The sequence below is a fragment of the Anguilla anguilla genome, chromosome 6, assembly GCF_013347855.1.
Source record: "Anguilla anguilla isolate fAngAng1 chromosome 6, fAngAng1.pri, whole genome shotgun sequence".
NCBI lineage: Eukaryota > Metazoa > Chordata > Actinopteri > Anguilliformes > Anguillidae > Anguilla > Anguilla anguilla.
In genome coordinates, this window is record NC_049206.1 from 51,795,208 (window position 1) to 51,805,558 (window position 10,351).

Here is a 10,351-nt window from a genome sequence, read left to right on the forward strand (position 1 = left end):
GCTCGCCGCTTTCCTCCGAGAGGCTTCGTAATTAGCCGATAATGAAAATTACGAGCGAATTAATTAAAATTAAGGACACTCTTACACAACGATGCGCAATCTCACATCTTTTAGTGGAACTAAACTTACGACGAACTCAATTAAAGTATTGTCTGAGGGCAATGGGGAAAAGCACTTATCTTAAAATGCGCGCTTTGCAGAGTATTAAGTATTAGACTAATAATAACTGCTCGTTAGATAGAAGCCGCTCTAGTTTGTGACCTATTGCGTGTTTTGCTTCTCTGTAATGCCGTGCGTCTTTGCAGTAAGCTTCGGTACAGGATCCGTGGGATTTTGTCGGGATATGCTGGGATTTGAATCCCGTCTCTGTGCTCCCGTAGGTACGGGAAATACCTGCGGCTTCTGAAAGAGGATGCGGAGCAGGAGTTCTGCCTTCTGATGAAGCACTGCAAAGAGTTCCTTTCCCAACAGCAAGCCAAGATCTCATCGCACCTCTGTATCCTTACCACCGCCATCACGGCAGTTTGACTACCATTACCATTACAAAGGGGCTTTAGTACTGTACTGTGAAAGAATGTTACTCGCATTATATATATACGCATTAACCATCCTCCCTAGTGTCTGCGTCTGTCAGTCACAGAGAGCGGCGCTGCCACTCAGCTAACCCCCAGCCCCTGACCCCGCCCCCACCCTGGCCCCTGACCCCACCCCCACCGAGCCCTCCCGTAGTAACAGGGCGGTGACGAGGCTGACCTTTGTAGCCGCCGTTGGGTAAGAAGCGGGCGTGGCAGTCGCGGCTACCCTGCGCTAGCCCGTCCCGACGGGGCTCCAGACATGCTCCAGCAGAGCTCCTTAACTCCCCCCCCCCCCCCCCCCCCCCAGGCATCCTGCAGGGCGTCTCCCCGGGCCACGACTGGTTCGCCTCCACGGCCTTCCTGCTGATGTTAGGAGACGGGGAGCGGGCGCTGGCCTTCCTGCTGCGTTTCGCCCGCCTCCTGGCGTCCACCTTCCTGTGGCCCGCCCGCCTGCATCGCTCGGTGAGTCCGGCCCCCGCCCCGGAGGACGTCGCCGCCGAACACGCTAGCGCGTCCGCTCTCCCGCTAACCTTGCAGCGCGGGCCTCTTTGTCTTGTTTTTCCCCCACCTCTTTTTTCTTTCTCCCTCTCCCTTCTCGTTGCACTTTACAATCAGCGAAGGGGGGGGGGGGGGGGGTCATCATCAGAAATAAGGAAATGAAAAGCAAGCAGGGCTCTATGCCGGAGATATTTTTGTGCAGCGTTCCGGTAAGTTCCGAGAGATTTGTTTAGCACATGCTAATGGCTTTATTCCAGCGCACAACAAACAGCGTGTTTCCTTTGTCCTCCTCGTCCAAACGCTGACTCACAAGCGCTGCCATATAACAAATGCCATCGTTTAAAAGTTGAAATTGCATTACCATTTACTTCTCCGCTTTTTTTTTTGCCAGACCCGCGTAGAGAATTGTTCTTAAAATCTCGTTTCCTTAATGGAAATGTTGAACGTTATGAGATTACGCCGGCGTAGTCATTATCTTTGTCCTCATAAAACTTGGAGCCGCTAGCCCCTTCCCTCCAGACTATACCCCGCAGCTAATGGAGTTCCGGGCTTTCGGCTGCGTGTCCGGGAGACGGAGGGACCTTGAAGAGTTTGCGCAGCTGATTGCGATTCCGCCGTTCTCGGCTTTCCACGGCGGCGTCGCGTGCCAATCAGGACGCGCGCACCGGCGGCGCGCATCACCAACGCCGTGCGGGAGAGTTTTCTTCAGACGGCGGCACAAATCCTCGGCAAATCCGACGCAGCGCGGGCGAGTAGAACGACGCCTGGTCGTTAAGAGGGAGAAGCGCGTTCGTTAGCGTGCGCAGCCGTCACGCAGGCTGCGTCTGTCCGTTCCGTCGACGCGTTCAGCACGCCGCGGCCTCTATTTCCTGTGCGTCGTGGTGTGTGACAGACCGTTTAGCGCGGTTTAGCGTGCGTTCAGCGTTCTCACTGCGGCGATGCCGGTAACGGTCCTCCTCCTCCTCCTCCTCCTCCTCCTCTGTGCTCCTCAGGCGCACCTCCCCAGGGAGATCGCCCAGTCCGGGATCCACCCGGTCTACTCGTGCACGGCGCACTACGTGGAGCTCCTGCTGAAGGCCGAGGTGCCGCTCGTCTCCTCCGCCTTCCGGATGTCCGGCTTCACCCCGTCCCAGGTACCGGAGCTTCCCCTGTCACCACGCTAGAAAACCGCGCCTGCGCGTACTGCAGCGTAAATGCTCTGTGTTCTTACTGTTTAAGGCACGGGTGTCCAGTCTTATCCGAAAACGGCCGGTGTGGGTGCAGGTTTTTGTTCTGGCCCAAGACACCTGATTCTACTTCTCAAGGTCTTGATTGAAGACCATGATTAGTTAAGTAATTGAATCAGGTGTCATAGTGCAGGACAAAAACATAAACCTGCACCCACACCGGCCCTTTTCAGATAAGATTGGACACACCTGGTTTAAAGCTAACGGGAACGTCAGGTGCATGTGAGTTACATGGACTGTATTGTTAGAGTATTAGCCTACCTTGGCTCACATTGTCCTTGGGGTACTGTAGTGACACATCGTATGAGAATGTTCCGGTGCTTTTACCTTCCGGACAAAAGTGACTGAGATCATATCTGGATGGATGGATTAGGATATTTCATTAGATCCTTTGATAACGCTACTTAGTGATGATTATGAAGCGCATCTGACTGAACATCTGCGTAAAAAAGGCTCAGTTGCTAACAGATGCTAAGAAACCTATGCAGCCGGAAGCTCCTCCACACCAACTGCCTGCAGTGAAATGGTTGAGGCCTACGGGACTCTCTCCAGCCATGGTGAACGAAGCCAGCCTCTTTGCGGTAGACATCCAGAAAACCACGGCTTAAAACACACATTGCAAATCCTGCTCAGTATGCAGCATGATGCCATTCTCACCTCCCCAGATTTTCATTCGCGGCAGAACCCGTCAGATTGGTCTCGCGCATATGGACTCGTTTTTCCGAGCGCTTCCTGGCTTTACGATCTTCCTTCCCTTTATGGGCCGACGTGCTGATCCCGCAAATGAAATCAGATCGGCGGGGGTCCATAAAAACCCAGTGAGGATTACGGAGAACACGTGCATGCGAGACAGAAACTAATAAAAAGTCGATCGCAAAAAAATAATATTTGGTTAGCCTCCCTTGAATGAGGATTTTATGTTAAATATTGTCTTTGAAATATTTATGCCCCTGATTTTCTGGACCAGCTTGTGAAAATATTTGTGGGGAAGGAGTTTTACTTTGAATGTTAACATTACCTCAGCACTTTTAAACATGCTTGTAATTCCTTACGGAGCTGTGGTCGGGAAACTGCTTGGGCCCATGCATTTAAAATAAACAATCTGTCGAAATAAAAACACCAAACCCCCAACCGTGCAGTTTTTCAGAGTGTAATTGTCCCCAGTCAGTATGTATATACTGTAGGAAATATAAGGAAATACAGGAAATATAAGTAAGAAATACACTGCTTTCTTCAGGAGTTCTATAACTATTAGCAAACATCAGGTGGTGTCCCATAAGGTTGAGTACTTGGCCCGATTTAGTTTCATTACTCTTGATGTACCCAAACTGATTATTCTTCCAAGTGGAGTGCATTTTCCTGTTCAAGGCTGATGATGCTTACATTTATGAGAAATAGCATGAATGTTTTTTTTCACAAAGAGAGCAAGAGGACAATTTGAACCTTGAATCTTCACGGCCAAATCTTGGTGTCAAAGTTAGATAAGTATCCTGATTCATTGCCCCATCCGCTTGTCGTTCAAAAAATAATCAATGCCAGTTTTCTGTATACATTTCTGAATGTAAGCATTCAATGCCATCTATATATTCTGTGGGCCATATGTCACTGTAATTCAGCTTGAAGTCCTCAGGCAACCAGAACGCGAAAAGAACAATCTAGAAACCAAGCAACTGGGGCTGTAAAAATAAATAAATAAATAAAAAAGGTATGTTGAAATGGAGTGTCACCCCCATCAGAGCAGGGAGAGCTTTCTGTGCACCTGAGCACCTTGTCGAAACTCAGCCTTGGCAGATCCTTCGACGTTACCTCAAGAAATGTTCTGGGTAAATTGTCTGGTGTTGGGCAGAGAAAGGTGTGATGAAACCGGCATTGACTGACTCCAGATTCTCACTGCTCGCATGAATAGGATCAGCTGACAGGCACCGCACTTGCGCTTCTGCAAAGTAATTGAAAAGCACCCCCCCCGCCCTTCCCCTCCTGCCCCTCCCACCCTCCCCCCACTCAAAAAAAAAGGAAAGGATTTTATATGACTCTCCCATCGTCTGAGACGCTATTATAAGAACGCGCTGTAAGGTCATCCAGTGTCCCGATGCTAAAAGAACGATAGCATATCGGCCGGTTTCGTTACAAGCTCGAACACGGTTTCGTTATTGTATTTTTCGTTTCTCCGAGATGAGAAAAGTTTTTAATCTATTATAAATCAAAAAAAAAAACACACAATGACGGTGTGGTTCTGGTCTTTCTGCGGCCGGGCTCGACAGCTAATTACAGGATTAGCACCCAGCTGGTTTATATAGACCGCTCCCCGGCGGACAGATGAAAGCGAACCGCCGGACGGTTTATCTGCGCGCCGCACAATGGCGCCGCCGTTCGCCTTTTTTCTTTTTTTTTCTCTCCCCTTCCAACTTTTATCTGGATTCGCTCTGAAAATACACACTAATTAAACGGCATTTCAGAGCGATGTTTGATCCTTTATCTTTTATTAGCTCCGCACGCTGATTCTCCCCGGGTCCGCGGTACGGCTTGGTGTTTTATCAGCGGTTATTGTCGGCTGAAGGGCCCGGCTCCTGCCCCGTTCGACCGCCCTGCCGGTTGGCTCGCGGTCCCGCTCACGCGACTTTCACGGGACTGCGTTTGCGCCGGTGGCGAGAAGCGAGCAGGACCCGCGGCGACGGAAAGCGACCCCGAAGGCCCCTCGTAGAGTCCCGAGAGCCCGAGTTTAATTCGCTCTCTCTTACGCTCCTCCTGGTTCCGCCCAGGCGCTGCAGCGCTCAGAGCCCCTCTGGGGCTGGACGTAACGCGCCTGCTAACCTCTCGTCCCCAGATCTGCCTGCAGTGGCTGGGCCAGTGCTTCTGGAACTACCTGGACTGGCCCGAGATCTGTCGCTACGTGGCCACCTGCGTCGTCATGGGACCCGACTACCAGGTGTACGTGTGCATCGCGCTGCTCAAGCACCTGCAGCCAGACGTCCTGCAGCACGCTCAGACCCAGGACCTCCAGGTCTTCCTCAAGGTGAGCGACCCCCCCCCCCCCCGCCCCCGCCCAATCACAGATGACCACGATGAAGGTGGCCCCGCCCACAGGCCCAGCCTCAGTTAAACGGATGCAGGTTTTCCCACACACTGTCAACTCCAGTGAGAGTGTTCTGTTCTGCCTCTGTAGTCATCCTCAGTTTAGTTCAGGTAGTTTTGTCAATAGTCCTTAAGATGATATACCTCACATGAACCCAGCACACTCCTCTGCGAATTCTTTTAAAGGTAAATTACCCACACTATTGTGAATCTGTGCTTACTCACTTTAACTTTGCCTGTCTGACGGTGTTGCAGTTCAGCTCGTATACTCACACTCAGAAACAATAGACTGTGCCAGAGGAAGTTAGTCACCAGCTTGTGCTCTTAAACTCACCTATCAGGTGCTGTTTTATATACACCCAGAGGAGCACCACAACCTATCAGGTGCTATTTTACACATGCCCAGAGGAGCAACACGGACATATGTGACAACAACATGAAAGACAGGCAGTTTGACAGTGCAGCATACAATAGATATTTTAATATGTTATGGAGCGATTAAATATTCCACCCATACAGAAAAGACAAGATATAGTAATGCAGTAATTTCATTGTCCTCTGTTCATTTGAAAAGTTTGAAAAAGGTCCCTCCCGGTAGATAAGTGCCATACAGGCAGGAATTGGGCAGAGTTCCTGGTAAAAAAAAAATTGGTGCACAGATCCCTCGTACGTGCGTTTCATCTAAATAAAAAACCGAAATGGAAATGTAAAATCGTATTCAGCGGAGTTCTTGAAAGCAGGATGCAGTGGGAGACAAAGTGAGTGGCGTCGGGGATGACTCAGATGCCGCACAAAACAAAACCGAAATAGAGCGTTTTTTTTTTCTTCTTCTTCTTCTTCTTCTTCCCTTCGAAACACAAAAGAAATTGCCTGTGACTACACAATACTTCGGTGGGATTTCGCGCAAATTGACGTGGCGCATTCACGGAGCCGCTCAGACGCGGTCGCTGAAGAGCCTTTCTCCCGCCCGTGACTGACAGCTAGCAGACAGGACGCGTCAGCGCCCCGAGTTTCTCGCCAGTTGCGTTTGAATTTATTTTGTCGGAAATTAATTGCGCGCGCGAGCCCTTTTCAGGGGACGATTTAACGGGAGGTGTTCCGCAGTCGACGAAACGGGCCATTCAGACAAGGATCTGTTTGAAGCGAATCTAATGGAGAAAGGACGGGATTTTTTCCCCAACGGCGCTCCAGACGGGCCTGTGTGCTGCGAAGATGCGCGGCAAAAAGATTTATATTTTTAAACGTTCCTTCGACAAATCAGCGCGCATAGAAACTTCACACACTTCTGCTCCAGCACGTACAAATTAGTTATTAATTGAATTCCCGGTGACGGCTCCGTCTCTTAATTGCCGCTTTGACGAGTGCGCACTTTTAATTATCCGGCGGTTCGAGCGCAGGAATAGCGTTGCGTTTTTAAAACGCGCAGACCCGCTTTCGACGTTATTCACATCTCACGGAATTCGGCTGAATGGAGCCCTTGTGCGCTCGAGAGAGCGCTCCGCTGTCGTCTCATTAATAATGCACGTTCTTTCTGTTTCCCAGATGTTAGCATTCTGATTTACCGCTTGTGTTTGTGTAGGTGTGAAAGGTTACACCAGGATGCTAGCTCAGGGCTCGCTGAATGGGATCCGGAGAGGAAATGAGGGAAGAAGGTTATTGAGTTCGATAGCTCCTGACGACAGGACTTGGAGGAGGGGGGGTTTGCTGGGGATTCGTTTGGGGTTTATTTCTTTGCATTCATAAGTGGTATCTTTTCACTCTATAGCCAGGGCTGTACTGCGCTCCCATTTTAGTAGCATTCGCTGACTGGAAAAATAATTTCGGAGCACATCTACTAATTGGAATTCATTAGTGCACTTCTAGATTTTTTTGCTTACGACCACATGTGTTCCTTGGGAAAAATTTTTTTAGCGCAGAGCCCTGACAACCAGTCATAAGTAAACATTTTAAAAACAGACAGTTATTACCATGCAGAGACGTGCGGAGACACTTTCTGTATCGGCCTGTACGAGGGGGGAGGGTTTCCTCTGGGACCGCCAGTTAATAAATGCCAATGTCAACGTGTCGAGAAGCGCATTAAACAACTTTGCCTATAGGGGGTTTGTTGCCTCTTACAGTATGTTCATACTCAATTCTCTGCTGAACCCATCTTTCAAATATCTTACCGAAATGTCATTGGTCATAAACATCTGCTTACGAGCCATTATCTGTGCATCTCCCAAGAGGGTATTCTGGTTTGGATACACCCCTAGCGTCCACATTGAAACTTTCCTTCCTGTCCGTATTCAAACGCTTTGTTACCATAATGAGCTTTCATAATGCTCCTGCGGTCCCCAGTAAACTAGCGTAACACCAAGAGTAATTATGCACCTGTACATTAAGCTGCTGACTGAACAAATCGGTCTATGGATTTATTTCCTTTTGTCTCACCCCGCGAGTTTGGCCTTCGCCCAACCGCGGTCGTTAAAAACGGCGTCCCGCGTTAAAACGGCCCGGTACTGCGCCCGGGAGAGTGGAGCCGCAGCCCATCAGACCAGCGAGCGCGTCCCGCTGCCTCGTTCCTCACGGAAACGGCAGCGCCTCGGAGAGGCCGCCATCATTCAGCGCGCCGGCCGTCACCTCAGATGACTTCAGCACGATAAGCTGGTGTTAAAGGAGAAGAGGAAAGCTTCTGTTAAAGATGTGTTCTCATTAGATTTAGGCAGCAAAAAATGGAATACAGCGGAATTGCAGGGAATGCTGACAGCAATGGCGTGTGTGTGTGCATGAGTGTGTGCACGCATGTGTGTGTGAGCGCGCATGTCTGCGTGTGTGTGTATGTGTGTGCGTGTGCGTGTGTGTGTGTGCCTTTGTGTGTGCGTGTGTATGCATGCAGGCACTCGCAAGCGTGAGCATCTTTATTTGAAAGGCCTCTTCCACAGCTCAATGACAAACTCACATTTTCATGCTCTTGTGTTCCCCTGTTTCCAAACAGGAAGAGCCTGTCCAGGGCTTCAAAGTGAGTAATTACCTGGAATACATGGAGGGATTGGAGCAGCGATACAGAGCAGTCGTCCTCGCAGACATGAAGAAAATCACACAGGAAATCACGTAGCTCAGACAACCAGGTCTCTTATCTCTTCCTGTTACAAGACAGGCTACGTATGGCAATAACATGGCCTATTTCTGAGGACATTGTGTACTGTACGTACTGAATGCAGTTGAGTATGTACACACACACACACACACACACACCCATGCATGCACGCACACGCTCTCACATGCGCACACAGACACACACGCACACACATACACACGCACACATATATGATTAATACGCATCTATAAATGTATGTGTGTATGTGCAAAACATCGCCTCTAATTCACATTTTGCAAGGGTGATTTGTTTAATAACCTGGAAGTAGAGTGTGTTCAGTGTAATGTACATATGTCATTGTACATTATTGATGTGCAGTATTTTATCACGTCAGCCCGTTCTGCGGTGTTTGTAAATACTGATATTTAAACCATGGTCCGGAGCTCATTTCCACATTGGAGAATAAATATTTTTGTGCACAGATTCGCTAACCTCTGCATGCTGTGGCAGTGTGTCAGATTCATTAATGGAATGTATTGTGCTACCTATACCTTGTGTGCAAAAGCACCATTAATTTTGTATGCTTCATAACTCGGAAACACAGACTCAGTTGGAATGAAATTAATTTTGGCTTATGGAAGTATTATGCGAGAACCTTGCTTACAGGCAGTCATGCACATCGAGGCAAAATATGCAATATACATACACAGAACTGCTTTAATTACTATTTTCATAGCAATCGTTTCCGTACAAAAGAAAGCTTTTGAGAGTGGATTGCATTGACATATGCCTAGCGTTTGAACTTGGGCTTGGAGTCCAAGGTTTGCGATCTCCTCAAAGGCCGAGAAAGAATAAAACCAAGAAAGGAAAAACACGTCAAATGAAAACTGTCGGTTGGGAGGGGAGAGGTAGCCGGAACGTTCTGGGAAGGGGAAGGTTTTTAGCGACGCGTTTTTATGCACGTAGAGAAAAGTTTCGAAAGCCCAGGTATCGGTGCGAAGGGTCGCCTGGAAATTTCTCTCCAGAAACGTCATTTAAAATCCCGATCGTCTGCCGTTTGTGTGCGAGTCTCAGGGCCTCAGCCAGGAACCTGTGACTGACGTCCCCAGGAAACCGGAGAGTTCTGGCCTCGTTCTGGCCTCGTTCTGGCCTCGTTTTGGCCTCGTTTCGACATCAGTCGTCTTCAGCAGGAGCAGCGTCTCAGAAGAGCAGATCGAGCCTGAAGTCCTGAACTTGGAAAGTGGAAAGTGAGAAAATAAAGGCTGGCGGAACAGTTGAAAGAAAATATCACTCATATTTCCTGCAGAGCGTTGCAAAAATGATTTCGAACACAGGTATGCATATTCCCCTCTGTTAAAATCAACACTTGCCAGAGCTTTTTTTCTCCCCATTGACAGAAAGTAATAAAAATGGCATAATATGAGTCACCTGACATGCTGTTGTAAGGTCTTCTATCCAGTACAGTGAACAGTGAGTGTGTATTGTGTTCTGTAGCTCTTTTTCTGGGTCTTACTGAGGAACTTTTGTTGTGTAATTCCTGTATTCAGCCCATAGTGCCTTTAGCTGTTAAAATCCCGATACAAGAATGTGCTTGGCTGTCCTTGTAAGCAAGCTTTTTACAACAGCAGCATAAGAATCGTTTTCATTTTCCTTTGAAACGAGCGTGTTTTTCTCCTCGAGATTTTTCAAAGCCGAACGCCCCCCTAAGCCCCCCCCCCCCCCCCGCCACTCCCAGCAGGCAATGCAGCAGCAAAGAGCCCACAGCCTGTGGGCTGAAACCCCGGCTGTAATAACCGCGCATGAATAAGAGTCATGGAGTCCCACTCCAAATTCTCCCATCTCTGCCTTTTTTTCATTTGGGATAATGTGGCATTCGCGGCAATATCGGACTCCGAATAACATTA

General features: G+C 48.9%; 1 protein-coding gene across 2 annotated transcripts in view; it reads left to right on the forward strand.

Moving 5' to 3' along the window:
- tbc1d32 (TBC1 domain family, member 32) overlaps positions 1-9,879 on the forward strand; it is a 41,850-nt gene extending 31,971 nt beyond the window's left edge. For both annotated transcript variants that reach the window (XM_035424216.1, XM_035424218.1), the window contains exons 30-34: positions 381-496; positions 883-1,037; positions 2,066-2,206; positions 5,124-5,312; positions 8,346-9,879. In XM_035424216.1, coding sequence (XP_035280107.1) covers positions 381-496; positions 883-1,037; positions 2,066-2,206; positions 5,124-5,312; positions 8,346-8,465 — 721 coding nt within the window. In that variant the 3' untranslated portion in view covers positions 8,466-9,879. The remainder of the gene's footprint in view (positions 1-380; positions 497-882; positions 1,038-2,065; positions 2,207-5,123; positions 5,313-8,345) is intronic.
- The last annotated feature ends 472 nt before the right edge of the window (positions 9,880-10,351 follow it).